At 42.3% G+C, this 21,956-nt stretch overlaps 1 protein-coding gene across 2 annotated transcripts in view; it reads left to right on the top strand.

Moving 5' to 3' along the window:
• Positions 1-21,956, top strand: part of SLC24A2 (solute carrier family 24 member 2) — a 235,566-nt gene that overhangs the window by 139,537 nt on the left and 74,073 nt on the right. For both annotated transcript variants that reach the window (XM_068552948.1, XM_068552947.1), the window contains exons 2-3: positions 6,893-6,931; positions 9,134-9,242. In XM_068552948.1, coding sequence (XP_068409049.1) covers positions 6,893-6,931; positions 9,134-9,242 — 148 coding nt within the window. The remainder of the gene's footprint in view (positions 1-6,892; positions 6,932-9,133; positions 9,243-21,956) is intronic.

Below are 21,956 nucleotides of genomic sequence, written 5' to 3'. Positions count from 1 at the left end.
TATAGTTGATTTACAATATTGTGTTAATTTCTGCTGTACAGCAAAATGATTCAGTTATACACATGTATACATTCTTTTTCATATTCTTTTCTCACCTACTGCTGAGCTATAAACTCCTCAATACAGGTCAATTTGATGTATGGATAAACTAGTTTGCAGTGTTACTTGAACCTACACCATTGTGAAGGTCGTAAAAGTGCCTCTGTGACCTTCAAGACATTCAGAAGAAAATTTATGACAATTGTAGACAAGTCTAAATAATAATGCTGGAAGAGACAAAAGATCAGAAAATAACCTCTATACTTTCTCTATTCCCAGGCACCAACTTTGCACCAAATGAACACAAAATCTGTCCTGTATTAACAGCAATCACCTGGCAACGATTTTCTGGCTTCCACTGGAAGTCAGAGCTCATAAATAGTTCTTAATATAAAATAGTAAACTATTTTTGCTGTATTTGCAGTTCTAGTGACTCCTTCCCACAGGCCACTGCAAGGAAAATTCCAGTTTCTTGTTTCCCCGGTACTTAGAGAGGCTCTGGAGCCCAGCTGTCTGAGCTCACATCCCAGCTCTGCCTCTTACTGGCTACATGGACATGGACAAATTGTCCAACATCCATCAGCCTCGGGGTCCTCATGTATTAGAGGGGGCAGGACTGGTTATAATACCTGTTATTGTGAGGATACAATGAGATATTATACATGAAGCTCTTGCCACGTACTGAGCTTTCAATAAATATTATCCATTATTACTGGAATCTGCTTTATTTGTGGCAAATTATTCTGTGGTATGTCCAGCACCAGCATTTGTTGGACTTTTAAGTTCACATCAATTTAGACACTCTTCCTTGGAAGTCAGGTAATCCAGACTTAACATGTGAGCACACTGGGGTACTTTACCAGTCAAAGGAAATTTGTGTGACTAATGCCAGAACACCACTAACAGATTGTGTTTGATTGGCATATCAAAATGGCTCATTAGCCATTGTGAGAATTGCTCAAACGATACAACAAAGTATATTGGCAACATCTGGATTTTTAAGGGGGAGGTGAGAGATGGCAGTGGTGGTCGGGTTGTTAATTCCTAAATTAAGTGAATTAACAAAGGTGCTCAGTATCCTGAGTACAGAAACAGCCGGAGGCACTTCCTGCTTCTCTCTTGCCATTTACAGAATGGGGATTAATGTCTTTTATGTACCTACTTAATAAGAAGGATTCAATAGGGGCTCTTAGGGGTAGATTTAAATAACCATCATTACTATTAATTTAGCCTCTGGAGCAAGCATCAGAGGAGCTTTGGTTCCTGACACAGGACCGCACAATCCCCTTTCTGCCTGAGTGGCCTCACTCTCTCCTGCCACCTGGTTGCATTTTTAGTAGCCACGTCAGGGACCATAGGAGGCACAAGGTGAATCCTGCTCTCAGGGATCTTACGGCTTCCACTATTTAGGAGGTTGGCTAGGGCAGTTGTGGTACACACCCAATACAGCTTACCAATTTAGTGAGAAGCATTTAAACTCCTTCTTTGTTTTTCTTTTACTCTTTCCAGCTTTATTGAGATGTCATTGACATATAATATATATATATATATATATATAACATCCGTTAAGTGTAGGGGTCCTACCTTCCCTGAATCTTCCAGCCTCCAGAGCTTCCTGATCAAAACCAGGCCCACTAAAGTATATGAGATGCGAAACGCTGGCCTCGCCTTGCCAATCCTGTATCCTTCAGACAATGCTGACTCATGGGACAGGGACGGAGTCAGAAGCCAAGCCAAGGAAATATAATCTGTTGTGACATCTCCTCTTCCCTGGGCTGCCAACCTTGGACATGCTCAATTAACCGTACTCTAGTGTCCTACACAAGTCACCTCTCACCATCCTAATCAATGGAATTTTCCTACTTCCCTTAGAAACCACCTTGTTCTCTAAGCCGGTTCACAACCCTGAACCTACTTTTGTCATATAGTTTGTCTTTATTCTTCCTTGTGGCTCTTATTATTAATAGTACTGATAGTAGAGCTAATACATAGCATTTACCATGCACCAAACATCGTCTAAGCACTTTACATGTATAAACTCATGTAATCCTCCCAACAACCCTCTGAAGTAGTTACTGTTATTATCCCCATTTGACAGATGAGGAAACTAAAGCATAAAGAGATTAAGTAACTTGTCCAAAGTCACACAGCTCATAAGTGACAAAAATAAGGAAATGAACTTGCACAGTCTGGGCCTGAATTCCATATTCTTAATAACTGTATGACACCACTTCTCATCCTACATTATTTCTTCCCTCATACAACTATTTAAAAGGCAAAATGTTGTTCCTAGCTGTCTCTAAGCAATTTCACTTCCATTTCATTTTTTTGAAGGGTATCTATTCTTCTGAAGTTTCTTTCTACTATCCCAAATATTTTAAGATCATGGGAATTATTCAGATAAATCATCAAAACGCTTTGCTTCGAAAGTTTCTATTACCGTGCTTTTTACTTAATTTCTATCCTTTCTCTCCATCCCAATGTGTTTCTTTAAACCAGAGTTGCAAGTGGGTATTCTTGCAGCCTGGGCTGCCACTTCAGCACTTCATTAATCTTTGAGATTCTTACTTTCCTAAAGGACAGTGACAGTGGCGTAATTACCTGGCAACCAGTAGTAAAAGTAATTTGAATTTAAATCTCAGTATTTCTTTCTTTAGGAATTTATTTAATCCTGTTCCCCTTAATATTTTAGGGAGTATGTTAGGGGCACAATAAAGGGAGGCAAAGGGACATGATTTTGCGTCTGATTAAGAAGTGGTTGGGTTTCTTTCCTTTTAGATTTCAGATTTCAAGTTTTTGCACCTTTTATCCAGTCTTCCCCTGGGCTTTGAGGTTTATTCATCTTTAACCAGAAGGGAGATTTTAAATGTTTTTGCTTATTGAGTGTAAATGTATTGAAAGCACAAGGAGACATCATTTAATACTTCCTTGTTAATTTTTTAAATGAAAATCAGTCATTCAAATCATCCTTCACCCAACCTTTCTAAATTCTAAGACATTAAAGTTAATATCAATTAAATAATGGATTAATATTTCTAATTGCCAGCATATATGTTTTGAATCACATTTATGACAAAACAATTATACTTTTAAGTCTGTTCTTGTAGACTTTATAGTGCTTCTGAGTCCTTTGCACACTGAATTTAGGTGCATTTCACAGGACTTAGTGAAAGGTTATGGTGGTGGAAGTTTATGGTTGCTACCTGACTGTTGTGAAAAATTGCTTGTCTTTCTATATCTGTTGCCAAAGCCACTGGCCAGCAAATCCACCCTTTATTTTACACACTTGTCTTTTGGCACATGAAATCTTCCCAGTAACCCACTTGATAATGTAATTTTCAGGTAGGTGATTACCAACCAGAGTAAACCAGGGGCTGTGTGCTCATGATGTAGCTATAAACTGTGCAGTATTTGCCTCATGTTTATGTGTGTGAGGTAGCCCTGGGGGCCTGTATGCAGGGTAAGCTCTGTACAAAGTCACATCAAAACTATACTTAGTAGTCAGGGGAATCATTTCTAACCAGTGGCTTTTAAGGGCCAAAGGAAGAGAGGTGGTTTAAGGATTTGTGAATGATTGATAGCATTAAAAATACTTTGTAAATGAGCTGTGTGTTTTATTATCCGGGGTGCAGGAATGTGGCACTTTCAAAACACCTACCGAACGGGTAGCAAAATTCCCACATAGAATTGGGTTTCCACCAGGAAGGACAACAGATATTAATGACATCATCTCAGTTGCTCAGTTACTCAATTACTTGCAGTAATTAGGGAGAGAGTCAGTTTAAATTAAAGTATTGAATTACAGAATACTTCAAGTAAAAGAGGTATTCTTCAAGAATTGCTGTGGAATACTATGGATTTGGCTTAAAAGATCTTTCCTATAACTGGCACAGCCTTTGTGAACGGACCACCAGGAATTGGGCTTTGAAATTGGTACAGCCCAAATGTATGATGTTTTGGTGTGTTTAAAATTAAGGAAATTAAAAAAGCAGAATGTGTAATAAATATGCCAGGATTAATCCTTAAAGTCACATCAGTCCTCTTTTGAAGTTGTCTTTTCTGTGACATCCAGTGGGTTAGCATAAACTTGCCAGATGTTCAATGGCCCTGAAAAGAAAATCACAACACAGAGGCCAATCCAAAACCCAGATACTTAGTTAAATAATTCAGTTCTTAGAAACACTACGAGCTGTGCATATCTGGATCATTTCTCTGGTCCTTCACTAGTTACTTCCAGTGGAATTAAAGCGCCTTTAAAATTGAATTCCTGACATAATCAGAGGCACATTTCCAGGACTGTGAGGCTGCTTCAAGATGCAATTAGAGGGGAGCTAAGTCAGGTGAGCATCGGGAATCATCAGTAGAGGTGGGCAAAGCCCTGAAAATGAGCAATTATCATCATATGTCACATTTCTCATCTCTTTTGCAACAAGGCTACATAAAAGGAAAGTGCAGGGGTGTTTTAATGGCCTCAGCTGCCATTTGTGTGTGTGCCTAAATTTACATGTTGTAACCTGATGTATATTCATGTCTGCAAACTACACTTGAAAGTAAACTAACGATGCCAACCTCTGCTGACGTTAAGCGGTGGGAAATTTTGTAAAGGATTTAGACCTTTCTCTGCACTGAGTTTTATCTTTGTAGAATCTATGTACAATGCATTTTCTTTACGTTTATTGTGTCTTAAGAGCCTCCTTGCTTGTGAGAGAAAAAGCAAGTCAATGGAATAGATATTTCTTTCTTCCTTTCAGACCAAAGGACAGGTTGGGATTTTTTTTTCTTCCTCAAATATTTTTTAAATCTACCTTTTAAATCCAAACTCTCTGCTGGTGATATTTTTGTTCTTATAAAGACCACACTTTTCTTTCCTCAGTTTCATCCCGTTCCTTCATGTTCTGTGATATTGCTGTGGTATCAATCCCAGCTCATAATTATTTGTCTCCCATTTAGCCACAAGGTGTAAATTTGCGACCTGAAAAGGCATGCTCTGACAGTTAATCTCCATGTGTGTCCAAAGGCTGATCTGGCTGCACTGGATAATTTCCCTGGGGGATTGTTCTGTAGAATGGGGGGCCATTTGTTGAGCTGTCTAATGTGGGAGACGAGAAAATGAAAGGACTGCCAGAGAGAAACGGGATCATACGGTGGCTTTCAGAGCAAAAAGGGAAATCAAAGGACAATTTCAGCTCCAGTCTAGTTCCCCAAGCATGTTTCTAGAACTAGGGAAGCAGGGATATTTTCTTGTTAGTGTTTTTAGAGAAGTCACCGAGAGAGAGTCCCAGATTAGGAGGTTCTGGCAAATTTAGTCATGCCTGTGGGCTGTACTCAGAAATTATCTCCAGCCTAAACTCTTCCATTTGTGCCTGAGCCTTACAAGTTCTTCAAGGGTCTGCAAAAGTGTTCGGGACCAGAAGAAAAAATACATGTTGACATTGACTCTAAGATCCAAAAATTATCTACAAGATTATGAAATGTTTAATTGAATGTCGACAAAATATGTACTATCAACTTCATTAAGTATTAAATTTAGCCTTCTTAAAAATTACATGAAACCAAATCGCGGATTCAGTTTTCTCACTTTCCAAGATTTCCAGCATGCCAATCATGAATTAAGTGAATTGCACATAGCCAATAATTTGAAATGCAAAATTATAAGAATCCTTTCCATTTTTTTTTTTTACACAAAAATGTATATCTTAGGTGGGATGTCAGGGCATCTTCACGTTCTTTCTGTGACATGTGTGGTAGGACTAAAAAAAGAGAGCCCAGGGCCCATGAAGATTTTAAAACAGCTCTGCCCTCGTCTTCTCTTCTCCGAGTGTGTGATTAGTCCTGAAGACACAGGTTAGCAAAGACGCTAATTGGAGAACCAGTTTCTTCTTGCTGTATGCACCCATAGTTGAGGTGAAGTGACAGAGGCGGTGGTCTGATCACAAGGAAGTTCCCAAGGCACCTGCATACCCTTGGAAAGATCACAGGACAGTGCCTGGTTCTGTTGAAGAGCGGGTGTTCATATTAAGCAGGGGAAGCAAAGCCGTCCAGTTGGGACATGTTAGAAGAGCACCAGTGTCCCTTGTCTGAGTTGTGTTCTATCCCAACAGATGACCGGCCCTCACGTGCCCTTGTGTTTTAGTCAACTGTTCTCAGTGTGACAGATATTTCCTTTTTTAGAATGGAAAATTTGAAGTGGTGGGGCAGGAAAGAAGGTGGATTATCTGGATTCCGTGTGTGATGATCTTAGTCTTTACTTCAAAGACTTAAGGTCTTCAGGCTTTTATTTTATTCATCACACTTGGGACGGTGAATGTCAGTTCCCTCTGAAAGACATGGAATATGACAGGTCCTTGTAATCCCAGCCCCAAATAATGACCACTAATAAGAATAACCACTATTGATTCTTGCAGAACCTTTTTCTTTACATATACTGCAGTATTATTAATTTATTTTCTTTTATAAAATGAGGTAATAAATAAGGCTTTTAAATTTTTTTCACTTAACGATATATCTTAGATATTCTTCCTTGTCAACACATGTGTACTTAGCTCATTCATTGTAGTGCCCACATGACATTCCACTGGATGGCTGGACCACAATTGATTTAACTGCCCTCTGTTACTGGACATTTAAGTTGGCCATTCAGCTTTGATCTTTCAAGCGAAAGTACCATATGCCTAAATAAACCATGATATATTAGCTAGAAATATACACTCTTGACCCCCTGCGTTGGCATAGTCCTTCCCAGGAGCAGAAAGAACCAAATCTTTCCCTATACTGATGCTTGTGATTAAATGTAAAACCTATATGTGTTTAGTTATTTCTGTGTCTTCTGTTTCTGCCTTTTCCTCTTACGCAGTCATCTGCAGCCAGCGACAAGGATGAACAGGCTCTACCGGTAGGAAGCAGTGGCCTTGCCTGTACCTGTTCATGTGCCTGTGGAGAGTGTGAGGGCAGGGGTGGGCGGAAGGGGCTCTTGTGCTCAACATCCTCTCCCTTGGAATACTTAAAGGGTTTAATCTGCTGGTGTGTGTACGCTCTGTCCTATAATTAGTGTCAACTGAATTCTTACATTCAATGACAAATTATTTCTGGGACTGGCTTTCAAAAAGTTTGAGTTCTCTCTTTCACTTGGCATGGAAAAGTTGAAAGAGTGAGATATTTCCAAATTACATTCCAAGGGATGTTGAGCAGATATTTGGGGACAGCGAGGGATCTAATGCTTGGTATCTATTTGTGTATCTGCATGCACCTATTTTTTTGGTTGGAAGTTTCTTTTGGTTCCATCAAAAGAAATGTTGCATGAGATCTATATATTCAATATATACATAATGCCCCGAAGACTGCTTTAAGTTCTGTAGACATAATCCTAGGCTAATGAAGATTTCCACAAGAGAGTTCTTTCGGTTTCCCAAAATAAGGACCATAGTAACAGTGATAATGACAAATTATTAACAACAAAGATCCAAAAATTATCTACAAGATATTTTCCAGTTCCTGTCCAATTAACATGTCACATTTTGTATTGTGCAGCGTGGCAAGGAAATGACCATCAGTTTTTGTGTTCAGCCATCAAACAGTGATTACATTTCAACTCTATTCAAATCTTTTAACCTTGACCCTAAAATTTTTTGAGCCTTAATCTTCTGAATCAAATAACACAATGCATTAAAAAATGTTCCAGATTTTTGAGGCTGAAAAGACTAGTAATGAAAATACATATGACCCCATTCTTCCTCCTGTGATGCTCAAAGCAGAGACTTCCGACATGCATTGAGAGCCCATAGGATATGCCTGATCCAGTACTGGGCTAGGGGTGCAGACCCGGTCTCTTCCTTTGTGAATCATGATCTGGTTCACCAAGGAGACACCAGTAATCTCCTCTGATTCTTCTCCAAACCCTGTAGGGTTGGAAATACTATTTCTAATAGAATATCAATTATAATAAAATCACTCTAAAAAATTCAGATTTCTCCATGTATCTCACACTGACATATTACCCATACTTCAAGCTTACTCTGGGTTTCCTGTTTGTCTCCAAACACGTGGCTCAGTTTCAATAAGTATTCTATAAAACAAGGGACAAATGGGCAATAGTTCGGAAACACTGTCCAAGTTAATCAAGTTAACCAGATTTCTTTAGTGTTAGACTTAGTGGTCTAATGTGTATCTTAAAACTCTAAAGGTGAGTTGGTCTAGGATGTAGCAATGTCCAAATATATTTGGTCATGGAGTCTCTTGTGGGACTTTTCTTGGGAAACCCCCTTGTGGATTTGGAGTGTGATGGAATATTTTGCAAAACCCTGTAATGTAAAGGACTCTTTGGAGCCAGGAAGGTTCTCTGTGGATTCATAATAGGAGATTCTCTCTCTTCAAATCTCACTTAACATAGACTGTAAGGCTTCATGGATGAGAGCTGTGGTTCCCATCGTGGAGATGAGGTACCCCGGAATGTGTGCAGGATGTCCCTTTGCGGAGCAAGGGGGAAATATTAGCACCTCTATTGTTTGCTTTCTTTGTTACTCTTCATTATTTCTACTTTTGCAAATGTTTTATGATATATATGCCAATATTTTAGTATGTGTCTGGATATAGATAGAGATACATATGGATATAGATACAGATATAGATAGATGCATATATACACACTCAAAAATTTTACTGATAGGATGCACAATCCAAACATCTTAGAGACCACCCACTGGTTCAGAGAACAGATTTTGAGTGAAGCAGACCTGCAGCCCATTCCTCTATCCTCCATTTTTTATCTGTGTGACCCGAACACCTCATTTCGCTTCTCTGAGACTAAATTTCCTCATCTGTCTAAAGGGAACAATAATGGTATCTAGTTCATAGGGTTCAGTTAGAGAATGGAGGTGAAGGCTATGGCACGTTGACTAGCATATAATAAGTTCTCAAAAGATGATAGCAGTTAATCCCTTTGGTAGGAAAGGATGTGAGAATGCCATTCCTTCAGGAGACTTTGAAGGAACGTACGCTGAAAATCTTTGGTTCAGTTGTGTGCGAGCCTCTGACAGACCAGGTGAGGACTTGCCTTGCATTTCTGAGGACTAACGGCCTCTTTGGTCTCTCTGCTCAGGCAAAGCCGCGTCTGCAGCGGGGTGGAAGTTCCGCCTCCCTCCACAACAGTCTCATGAGGAACAGCATCTTCCAGCTCATGATACACACCCTCGACCCACTCGCTGAAGGTAAACATCAGGCTTTCGCTTGGGGGGTGGGGAGAGGATGTGAAAAGTCCTCTCTTCATAAAATATGTTTACGCTTCCGTCACAAACCGGCTGATGTCCGCGTGTTAACCTCTGCCAGAGGCAGCCCTGGCCCTTCTGCGTGCTTATCTGCAACCGCCCAGCTCATGATCAGAGATTTTTCACCAGGAGCAGGAGCGGAAGTCCGTTTGCTGATTCTGTCTTTTGATGCCTCCAGCATAAATACAGTTTGTCACGAGGTGGAGAAGACAAGAGAGGTTTCTCTCCCTTCCAGCTAGAGTAACAGTTCTCTTTCATCATCCTCCTAAGTTTCGAAATGAAGTTATATGTGAAGAAAAATTGAAAAATTGTACATCTTTAAAAAAGAAAAAGAGGAGACAAGAACTCCGTGACTTAGGAGGGCTGTGATTAGTTTGGGGAATGATGTTCACTGCAGAGCACTGATGTTGTACCTATTCTTTGGCAATTGGAAGATGGGAGGTGAGCTTCTAAGCACCCAAAGAGCGCTCTCTAAGATAACTGCTTAGGATCAGACTGAAGAGGCCTGGTTCACCTCCTAGGGACATTATATAAACCATCACGAAGAATTCAGTATTGTGTTCTTCCAGTTTTACTCATTCACAAGGAAGCCAGGTACATCTTGTTTCTTGAATTGCATAAGTTTCCTAAAAAATTAATTTTTCAAGGAAGCAGATATCTGATGTGTCAAATAAATATCCGAGTTAAGCTACTAGCAAAGGGTTCAAATATAACCAAGTCTTCTGTTCTCCCTTCATCCCTGGACCTTACAGTAAGGCCTGATGTTACACGGAGACGAATAGCCTGGGAAACAGGTCTCTGCCACTGACAAATTATCCCCACATAAATCAGAGCTCTTAACCAATATAAAGCTTGGCTAAATAATTTCAAGGGTTCAGGCCATCAGGAGATTCAGAGGCAGTCAAGAAAACTCTGGGACCTCAAGAGCAGCTCCCCAGGTCCTCTCTCCCCTCACTGGACACGCACCTTCACCCAGAATAATAAGTGAGGATCACGGGCTCACCTCTCACTGTGGAGCATTTCAGTTATAAAACATTTCCGCCTTATACCCCAGAGAGTTACGTAGCTGATGTGATATTTTCCAAAGAGCCTTCTTTCATAGATCCTGGGTTCTGTTTACTCAGGTAATCCTTCGCCGGGAACATCCTAAATATCATTACTCTCTTTACCAGAGGTCCACATGACAAGGAAATTAGCCCTGGCCACTAGCCTTCTTTTCCTCCCCACCAGGGTCACCCCCAGAAAAATGATCTCAGGGAGTGAGGGGATCGCAGGCCAACCTCCGCCCAGCCACGAAGCATTTGTGTGACTTTGGGCAACTTAGAGCCTCTCTAGTACTTGGTTCTTTCACCTACAGTAATAGTTACCTTTGTCTAGCACTTTATAATTGACAAAGTATTTTCACACCTGTGAATCTTTGCTTTATAATAACACTTCATAGCTAACATTATTATTCTAATTTCATAAAATCGGGTACCACCGAAATAGATCTCAAATGTATCTCCTTCTCTCTCTGCCAGCTCTTTATTCCAAGCCATCTTCATCGCTTCTTAGCTGGTCTTCCACTTCTTCCGTTGCCTCTTTCTTTACATATTTTCCACACAGCAGCCCAAGTAATCTTCTTAAAAAGTAAATCAAATTATGTCGCTCCTATTACCCTACGGTGGCTTCTCGTGGCTCTTAGGAAAATTGTGAAATACTTGCCATGGTCTGCATGATCTGTCTCTTTCTCCAAACTCACGTTGACTCACTTTGCTTTAGCCAGACAGAGGCCTTCTGTCGTAAAACAGATACTTCTTTCCTGCCTCAGGGTCTTTGCATAGGCTGTTCCCCCCGCCCAGAATACTTTTCTTTCTCCCATTTTCTTCCACTTTTCCCAGCTTTATTCCTGCCCGTTCTTCAGTGCTCTGTGTAAATGACACCTCCTGACCATCCAGTATAAATCAGGGCCCCAATCATCCTCTCTCAATGCACCCTTTAATTTTTCCTTTTTGCCCACATTACAATTTGTGTGGTTATTTGTTCACTGCTTGTCTCCCCCAGGACATAGTAAACTTCTAGAGAGCAGGGATTCTGTTTATTTACTTGTTGTCCCCAAGGTCTAGCAGTCTACCTGGCACATGGTAGCTGCTAAGCCTTAGAAGAATTAAGCAACTTGGCCAAAGTCATGCTTTTGCTCTGATAGTCACACAATTTCAAAGCCCTCTAAAGCCCCATGGGTTTAAGATTGTGTCTTGGTTATTTTGAGCCACCGTCTTCTCCACCCATCACCCAAAAGAGTCAGGTGAGAGAAGAAATGAACTATCTTCTCTGCCCCAACTTGATTATGAGCAGACAGACAACTGGATATATTTATTTCTGGCAAGGCACGTTATGTAGTAATTGAGGACAGACTCCAGAGCCAGACTCTCTGGATTCAAATTCCAGCTCTGCATTTATTAGCTGTGTGACCTTGGATAAGTTACTTAACCTCTCTGTACCTCAGTTTCCTCATCTGTAAAAATCAGGATGATATGTAATGATGTCTACATCATAAGGTTGTTATAAGGACTAAAGGAGTGAATATACATTAAGCATTGAACACATTGCCTAGCAGATCGTAAGCACCATATACAGGTTTGGAATTACTCTGTTCCATTATTTTGAAAAATAATGCAGCATATGAATGTTTTAATTCAAAACATTCAAAAGGTTATGCGGAAAAAATAAGTCTTCCTCCTCCAACAACCTCCCAGTTTTCTCCAGTCCCCCAATTCTTCCAGAGGAAACCACAGCTACCAATTTCTTGGGGCTCATTCCAGAGATGATCTATGCATATACAACTCTGTGTGTGTGTGTGTGTGTGTGTGTGTGTGTGTGTCATTGCCCACAGGTCTCAACAATCTAAATTTCTGTGGTTTTTGTTTGAGGGAGTTCAGTTTCTGGTAGGGCTTGTTTTTGTTTTTCTGTTTGGTGGGGAGGTTATACTCTGTGAGATAAGAGAGAGTGAATCTGAGTTGTCTCGGAGTTGGGCCATCAGTGATTTTCCGGAACACCTGGCCCTTGTAGGGCTGTGCTGCTGTTAAAATGTTTGTTCCTGCTGTACCAAGATGTGCCTTCCGAATCTGGACGTCTGCTTTCAAGGTGAAACCTCTCCCTGAAAGACGTGGAGTGCTCCAGTGGTGTGAATCTGGGAGAATGCTGAGAGCCATAATCAGTTCTGGACTTGAGTGATTAGAAAATATGGAAAGTACTTCAATGCTTTAAAATTGCTCCATAGCACGCGGCCAAGAAAGCAGATTGCTCTGGTATTTTTCCCCCAAAAAAATTCACAATCATTTTCCATTCCAAGAACATTCCAAGCTCTCAGAAATAGTCATCTCTCTTTTAGTTTGCATCTAATCACTTGAGTTCACACATCCGCATGCCAAACTGTCACCTTTTAACAATATAGAGCATGCTGGTTACATCACCAAGCTGACCGCATGAACACTGCAGTGGCTTCTCTGTTATACTAATGGTGGTTCCTGGCGTCTGCCTTGCTGAGTTGTGCATTGGCACCACATGGCAGACAGTGTTCATAAAGGGAAGTTTTCAACATCACCTAGGACAGATGACCTATGGAAAGACAGTCAATGCCCTTCCCCAGGGCACTGATTCCTACACTACACTGATTGCCACCTTATTATGGGGGCCTAATTGTTTGCTTGTATTGGCCTTGGGCACTCTTGGCCCTATTGTTTCCCTGTTGCTGGAGGAGGAGGGTGCTGAAATATTTGTTACAGCAGAAAATTAAACTGAACTACTAAAAAAATAAAATAAAATTTAAAAATGCCCTTTTTCTCATCTGTGCCATTCTGGTGTCAATCCAGTGATGGAGCCCTTACTAAAAGCTTTAATTGGTAGTCAGTCAGTTGGGCCTCTGAGCCCGAGCCACGAGATCCGGCAGTGTTTGTGTTTGTTATCTATTGATATGTAACAAAGCACCCAAGACTTAGTGGCTTAAAACCACCCCCATATTATTCCTGCTCGTGATTTCATGGATCAGGAATTTGGGTGATTCAGGGATCAGCGGGGTGATTCTTCTGTTCCATGTGGTATCAACAGAGGTCATTTGATGTTATTCAGCTAGGAGACCTGCAGGTTAGAAGGTCCAAAAGGGCCTCGCTTACACGTCTGGCACCTTTGAGGGCACAGCTGGAAGGCCAGGCTCGGCTGGGCCCCATGACTCTCCAGGTTGTCTCAGGGCCTTTCCACATGCTTGGCATTCTTACACGGTGGCTGAGGACTCCAAGAGCAAACCTTCCAGGAGGCCCAGGCCGTGGCAGCAAAGCTTCCCATGACCTAGCCTGGAAAGTCCCAGGAAGTCTCTTCTACTGTATTCTACTAATCAAGCCATCACAAAGGCCAGCCCAGACTCAAGACGGGGAGGAGGAGACTCTGCCTCTCCATGGGAAGATAGCAGAGAACGTGAAACCACCTTTCATCTAACCTAATCTGTTTCAGGGACACACATCACTGAGAGGTTCGTCTGTCCGTGGTGCATTGGTGGGCTCTGGGCACACTACACTGTGTGGAAGGGACAAAGCCATCGTCAGCTTGCCTTGGGTGAAGATTTAGTCCAAACAAGACCGAGTTATGCCTTTCCATGGCCACAGAATTCTGAACAGGACATTGTTGATGAAAACAAGGAATCTGCTTAAGGCTCATATAAATGGTTGGAATAAAGATTTTGTTTCTTTTATAAGAAAGCCCTGGAGAAGTAGCACTATTGATCTTTGAGATCACAGTATGACTGTCTGAATTGATCTTTCTAAAAAATCCAGTGTCCCATGTTGGTTTTAACATTTCTCTAAACAAGCCATTATATTTACCCAAGTGTACATCTTTGTGAACCTAAAACAAGGATGCTGGGTGTAGCGCTTTTGGAGTGAGAAGTAGCTGTTATTAATTTGCCTAATAATAATAATAATGATAGTATTTGCAGAGTGCTTACTATAAGACAGACACTATGCTGAGTGCTCTACATAAACCATCCCATTTAATCCTTACACTAGCCCTACTCGGTCAGTCAAAGAAGGACACTGAAATGCAAAGAGGCTGTGTCTTGCCTCACCAGGTGACACAGCAAGTAAATGGCAGAGCCAGAATTTGAACCTATGGCTGCCTGACTCAGTCCATTCTTGTAGTTCTTGTGCTGCTCTGTCTCCTTGTGTAACCTCGTGTCCAGCTCAGTGTCCCTTTTTCTTCTAATGTAGACGCCAGCCTAAATACCAGGAGCTCTGACCTATCCCTGGAATACATTCATGTTGTAAGACGTGAATTTCCCCTACAGAGGCCTCTGCAGCAAGGCCTGGCCTGGCCTTAGCTTCCCCCCCTCCCTTCCCCCACACCTTGAGTTGCAGCCACACTCGTGAATCCACAAGCGCACCTTGCTCTCATTCGCTTTTGCTTAAGCGCATGGAATTACCACTAATCTCACCATCCAGGATGACATGGGTACTGTCCTACACAGCAGAAGGAAGCCCATAGCCAACTCTGTAATTCCGGGAGAACTCAGTGACTGGGTGATGACATGGAGAGGTTGCTGTGAGGACAAGGCTTAGGGTTTGGCCGTGGTGCATATGTGGTCCAAGAGTCAGACTCTCAGCGTTCAGATCCTGGCTCAGCCTCTAGCTCTGAGACCTCGAACAAGCTTCTCAACCTCATCGGGCCTCAGTGTTTCCACTTTTAAAATGGAATAATGATAGCAGCACGAGCATAAGTTTATGAGTAGTATTTCCAACCTGAAAGGGCCTTGGTTTCTTCATTTGTAAAAAGGAATAATAATAGTTCCACCATCAGAAGTTTATGGTGAGTATTCAGTATAACAGTACCCAAAAAGCGTATAATCAGCGCTCCGTGACTGTTGGCAATGACTTTTCAGTTAAAATTGTGTTCGGTGTCATGTAATAGAATCCAACTACAGTGGCTTAATTTAATAGTTTTTTTTTTAAGACTTTATTTTTCTAAAGCAGTTTTAGGTTTACAATAAAACTGAGAGGAAGATACAGAGATTTCCCATATACCTCCTGCCCCACACATGCATATCCTCCTCCATTATCAACGTCACTCACCAGTGTGGTACATTTTTGCTGAGCATGAACCCACACTGACACATCATAATCACCCAAAGTCCATAGATTACCTCAGGGTTCACTCTTGATGTTCTACATTCTGTGGGTTTAGGCAAATGTATGATGACATTTATCCATCACTGTAGTATCAAACAGAGTATTTTCACTGCCCTAAAACACCTCTGTCCTCTACCTATTCATCCTTCTCTCCCTCTCTCTCACACACACCCCTGCAAACCACTGATCCTTTTATTGTCTCCATAGTTTTGCCTTTTCCAGAACATCATATAGTTGGAATCACAGTACATAGCCTCTTTAGGTTGGCCTTAATAGTTCTGTAGGATTTTATTTCTCTTATTTAACTAGAAGCCCATTAAAAGCAGTTCAAGGCTAGTAATATAGCTCCTCCTTGCCATGAGAGACCTGGTCTCCTGTTTTTTCATTCTTTCATCCGGAGCCTGTTTCTCTCATCCTCATCCCCAGAGGATGGAAGCTACTCCCTTCCCCCACCATCATCATATCTGTATTCTGGGAAGGAGAAGACACCGGCTGTCTTTTTTTTTTAATCAGAAAAACCTTCCTTGGTCAGGGAACTAAGATCCTGCATGCCGCAGCAAAAACAAAAACAAAAAAACAACAAACAAAGAAAAACCCTTAGTGTTCCCAGAAACAGACTTCCACTTACGTCACATGGGTCAGAACAGGGCTATGTGACCACCCCAACCTACAAAGGAACCAGGAGTGGGCACTCTGCCTCCCCAAACAGGGAACTCCATGGTAGATGCCAGTGAAGGTCAAACGTCCCTTCTTATTCCTGTCCCTAGTAACCTTCATCCTGATTTTTCAAATTCCTGATTTACAGAGAAGAGATGTGATGTTCCCCTTCTTCCTCCCTTTTAAAGCGTTCTCTGGTGGCCCATGAGTCCAACTTTTATACAGTGGCCCTGAATCCTTCCCCAGAAAAACCATGCCCCAAAACTTGCCATCTAAGGACCCTGGTTCCCCTAAGACACAGGTGAAATCATGCCCTACCTCTGCTCAAAACCATCTCACTAGCAGTTAAAGCCTGAGATTTTGTGGTGACCCTAAGGCCCACTGTGACCTTCCTTCCTCCCTTCTTCTCCGTCCTGTTCTTCCCTCCTCCATTCCTCTCCTCCTCTTTCTCAGCCCCTCTCTCCTTCCTCTCAGGTGTCATTCCCTGTGCTCCACTCCTCTGGCTACCTGGCAGCTCCTCCTCGCAAACTCCCAGCAGCCTCCTGCCTCAGAGCCTTTGCACATGTTCCCTCCTCTCCCAGACATCCAAGTGGCTTCTGCTGTTCCTTCCTTCAAGTCAGCCTTCACATGTCACCTGATGACAAAGATCTTACTCAATCGGCCTTTGAAAAATAGCAGAATCAAAACAATGATAATAAAGCAGAGTTCTGGACCTTTCTTGCCCTGCAATATATTTCTCCATAACTGCCATGAATATATTTATTTGTTGTTTGCTGCCTGTCTCTACCCTTACATCTCTGACAGGGCAGGACATAGGGAAGGCACTCCTCTATCTCCAGGGCCCAGCTTACATGGATCCCAATCCATATTTGTTGAGTAGATTGAATGAGTGCCTGCTTTTATAATGTTTCTGCTGGAGAACATATGTCTCTAGCCACATAGATTGTCTTAATCTATGCCCTGCCAAAAGGCTCTTTGGTTGTGACCAGCAAAGTCCTGTTCAGTTGATGGTTGTCTCTGCAGTAGTGAGAAGCAATCATGTCTGCTGTGGCCACCACTGTATCTCCAGTCTCTAGGATGGCACTGACTTGGTCAATATTTGCTGGATGATTGAATGAGTGAATCTCCTTGTAGGTCTAGAGATATTGCTGCAGTGGGAAAGGTTTGCTCTCTGCCACTCACCTTCTTGATGAGTTCTCCTGTCCACTTCTGTCTCTTTTCTTTCCAAACCCTTTGTTCTTCTCTTACTTCCTTTCCTTTTCTTCCCTTTGATAAACTGTTGATCCCTTCATTTGTTGCATTTCATGGGCCTAACTTTATATGTTCAAAGAATTACCATCGGGCTTCCTTGGTGGCGCAGTGGCTAAGAATCTGCCTGCCAATGCAGGGGACACAGGTTCGAACCTTGGTCCGGGAAGATCCCACATGCTGCGGAGCAACTAAGCCCGTGCGCCACAACTACTGAGCCTGCTCTCTAGAGCCCGCAAGCCACAACTACTGAGCCTATGTGCCACAACCACTGAAGCCCGCGCGCCTAGAGCCCGTGCTCTGTGACAGGAGAAGCCACTACAATGAGAAGCCCGCTCACTGCAACAAAGAGTAGCCCCCGCTCGCCGCAACGAAGAGTAGCCCCCGCTCGCCGCAACTAGAGAAAAGCCCACGCACAGCAACAAAGACCCAACGCAGCCAAAAATAAAAAATAAATAAAATAAAATAAATTTAAAAAAAATTTTTTAAAGAAAGAATTACCATCACTGCAAGGTTGTAAGGAGTTTGTTTTAACCGTTCATTTTACAAATTCAAACACCTCTAAAATAGCATCTACCACGAAATTGAGTGTTAAGTTGTGTTTGAGAAGAAAACTACAAAAGAAGAAGCTCCTTATTCAATTTTTATGGATTCTTGGATTCCCTTCCACAATTCTAGTAATTTCTCCTTCCTTGTGGAATTTCAAACTTTGATTTACAATTTTTCATCATAACAACAATTTTATTATCAATAGCAAAACTTAACAAATAAGCACACTTGATACCTTAGAAACACAAAAGTAGGGATAGTACTTGCCTAGGGGGCCTGTAATTGAAGTGAAGGATTATTTAACCACGGGGCATGAGACAGTTTAGAACAGCAGGTCTCCAGGCCCGATATGTGTTTCTCTTGAGGCTGTTTTCATGACAAAATCTTCAGAATCCTGTAATAAGATGTCTGAAAATGATACCGTACTCATAGTATGATACCTGCCTTCTTTGCTGTTAGAATGACGGGCAAATGTCCCCCATGGTAAATTCACATCACGTTATCACAGCCAGTCTCTGCTGTTGTCACTTTCCATCCAACACGTTTATGTTACTTTCATTCAGATTGACTGGAGGAGTGTCCTGGGAGCATTTCCCCTGCCTTTCTGAAAGGGACAGTTTGGCTCCCTCATTTTCCTCCCACTAGCTCCTGTGACATCCTGATGCCATCTCTCCTGTTGCTTTATCAGTCTGGCTCAGGCAATGTGAGGTGACACGAATTCCAGGACATCTTGATTGTAAAAGCCTCACAAATGAATGGCAACTCTCTATTTTTTCACCATCTTCCCTGTACCCTAGATTATGTGTTTTCAAACATGTTTTTTAGTAGCAGCAGAACCTTTTGTTCAAAGGAATTCCCACAGGGAAGAATAAACACTTTTTTTAATAGTTAAAACTATTAAGAGTTCACTCATGTCAAATCCTGTATCACTATGCCCAATTCAGTTGCCTTCCTCTAGACCAGCAATATCAAACATAAAAGAAGTGAAGGGCCACTCGCAAGGGCAACAAAACCAAAAAGTACCAAGGATTAACCCAAAGAAAACGTTTAAGAACTTTATAGCAAAAACAGTAGTCATTTCTGAAGAACATGGAAGAAGATCTAAACAAATGTTGGTATATTATAAAGATATCAGTTCTCCCCAAGTTAAACTCAATCCTAAGTGAAATCCCAAAAAGATATCTATGCGACTTCATAACTGGACTTCTAAATTTATATAGAATAAGCAGGAAGAGCAAAGGCACTTTTCACACAAAAGAACAAAAAGGGAAAATATGCCCAGCAGAGATCAAGGTGCATCACAAAGCAGCAGCTTTTAGGTGCTCTTGTGGAAGGATTTGGGAGGAAGGGGAGGAGGCTGGACCAGAAGCCGCCAGGGTCTCCCCAGAGGCGGCCCCCGACGAGCAGGAAGAAGCTGTGAGCACCGCTGTCCTGGGGGGTCTGTTACCGGCTCTGGGTGAAGCACTTTGGGGACGGGAGAGGGGCTTCAGGGGCTTCCTCGAGCACTAGAATCCAGCCGTGTGAAGGAGCGAGGCCCTCATTCCCGAGGCGGTGAAAGCACACGTTCACGGAATCGACATCGCATCATGACAAGTGCAGATTAATAAACCCAACGGAGAATTCTGGCTGGTGCGCAGACGGCGCTGAGCGGCCGCAGAGGAAACTCAGTGCAGGTGAACTGTGCTGGCCAGAGCTTCAGGAACTTCATCTCCGTGCGAACCTGAGGGCAGGGCCATCGGGAAAGGGTGCCTTCAGAGGAAGTGAGCTTCCAGAGTGGTTCTCAAAGGAGGTGAGGAGTGTGGGAGGGCAGGAAAGGTGGTGAAAAATTCAGGGCAATGGAACTGGCTGGAGAGACTCGAAACTACGTATGGTTGGCCCAGCCGAGATGGGGCTCCTTTGAAAGATGAGCGGGCATGTGGCCGTTTGCCCGCTGAACTAATGCTCCGGCGGCTTCTCCTGTCCAGGGGCCCTTGTGGTGTGTCTGTGTGTGTATCTTTTTGTGTCTGTGTGTGTCTGCATGTGTGTCTGCGTGTCTGTACGTGTATGTTTATATGTCTCTGTGTATGTGTGTGTCTGCGTGTGTCTGTGTGTGTGTCTACCATACCTGTGCGTGTGTGATTTAAGTGTAGGAAGCTAAAGGCCTAAGAGATGCTGAAGAGGGAAAACAAGAAAGTGAAACTTTCGAAGTGCTTGCTCTGTGCAACACAACTACCAGTCACCTCCTGGAGTTCTTCCAGCAGTGACTCTGGGAATTATCGTGTGTTTTACCTCTGAGGAAAGTAAGGTTCAGCGAGGTGACACTACTTGCTCTTGGTCACCCAGCTCCTAAATTTGCCTTCGGAGCCTGAACGCTTTGCACTCACACAGGACTTTCGTCTGTAGCCACAAATGTCCATCTCCCGTACACACAGCCGTGAAGCTCCCTATTTTGTAAGATCACTTCAGTTCTTTAACATAGACATTGTGTGTTAATTTGGGGCTGACACTAAGATTAAACTTTCACTGGCTTGCTGGGTTTTCTTTTTTTCCGCACCAAACAGCAGAACCTATTTCCCCAGCTTCTATTTTTAAAAACAGCTTCAATATAAGCGTTCAAAAATTGTCATTTGAAACCAGAAGAAAGTCATTTTCATGCCTATTTGATTCAAAATGGGGAGAAGTTATCCCTGAAAGGCAATATTGTAACCTTTCTTTCTGTCCCAAATCGTAGATCAGTTTAAATTAACAAGAAAGATGTTTGCGTGCCGCCTCAGCTGGTGCGTGAACAGGCAACAGGAGTGAAAATCTTCACTGGAGAAGAATAAAATGCAATCTACTGGCCTTGTTTTTAATAAGATGACAGCAGTTTAAATGCCTGGAGAGAGGAAGGCAGGCTATTAATGCCTCTCATAGAGCAAATTCAGGAACAAGTTAAATAGCTCCTCTCTTTGGGGAGTAGTAAAGCATTACTCTCAGATTTGAACATCAAAGATGGTCGAAATTGAATCTCTCTTTGTGTTGTACACATTACAAATACATTTCATTTGGGGCATGAAGGGAATGTGAATGGTCTTACTGAAATAAATGCTTTTGAGGATGGGAATAGGTTCTCTCTCTCTCTTTCCCTCTCTTTGTCTCTCTCTGTCTCTCTCAAGTTTGCTTTGAAGTCAAGTGCACAAAGGTATATGGCCAAAAAATTGACTTGATGCCATTTGAATGTAAACATTGAACGCAGAAAGAAAAAGATGATGAGGCATCCATAAGGTTACAGCTTCATCTTTGTTCCCTTGAACTTATCACATGCTCAAGAGATGCAGTTAGAACTCCTTCCGAGGAGAGGACTCAGAAATCCCAGAGACAGAAAGCAGCTGTCACAGTGATGTCTATGTGGAGGACCGAAGGATGGGGCCAATCAGTGAAGGTGGAAAAAGCACTTCAGTTTTGTCAGTGACGGCCCATTCCAAAAGCATGTTGATACAGAAACATCGTCTGTGAGATAAGTGCATTCGAAAGTGTTTTCTCTCAATGAAACACTAAAGACACCTCTGCTTTGTTTAATCAATAGCCAGGCCTCACTTAGTGGAATGCAGGTTGGACGACTTGCATTCGGTTATGAGACACTTTCCTCTGACAGTAGCCAGATCTCTTCCTAGTTTGTGTCTTGGTCTGGGATTTGCACTGTGCTGTGCACTCACCTCTGGATGTTGGTTATACTATAAAAACAAATCCTTGAGCTGCTGTGAGGGTCCATTTCTCTTCTGATCTCACGATATCAGAGCCACCCAATCTGGCCTCTTTGCCTCAGCCGTTAAAAAGAATTCCCTGACCCGCATCAAACTGTCCTTTACCGGTTGCCTTGGGGCTCAAATGAGACTATATGATACGCATGTGTGCAAGTGCACGTGCACACACACACACACACGCACTCAAAGAGTGCAGCAGCATTGTGATTTATATAAAGCTTATGGATCTACATCAGATTGGTTTCTTATTTGTGTGTGGGGTCATGTATTCATTCATTCATTCATTCATTCATTCACAAAATGCATTCCTATTGCAAGCTGAGTAAGTA

Source organism: Eschrichtius robustus, chromosome 10, assembly GCF_028021215.1.
Source record: "Eschrichtius robustus isolate mEscRob2 chromosome 10, mEscRob2.pri, whole genome shotgun sequence".
NCBI classification, from domain to species: Eukaryota; Metazoa; Chordata; class Mammalia; order Artiodactyla; family Eschrichtiidae; genus Eschrichtius; species Eschrichtius robustus.
This window is presented reverse-complemented; position numbering and strand designations above follow the sequence as displayed.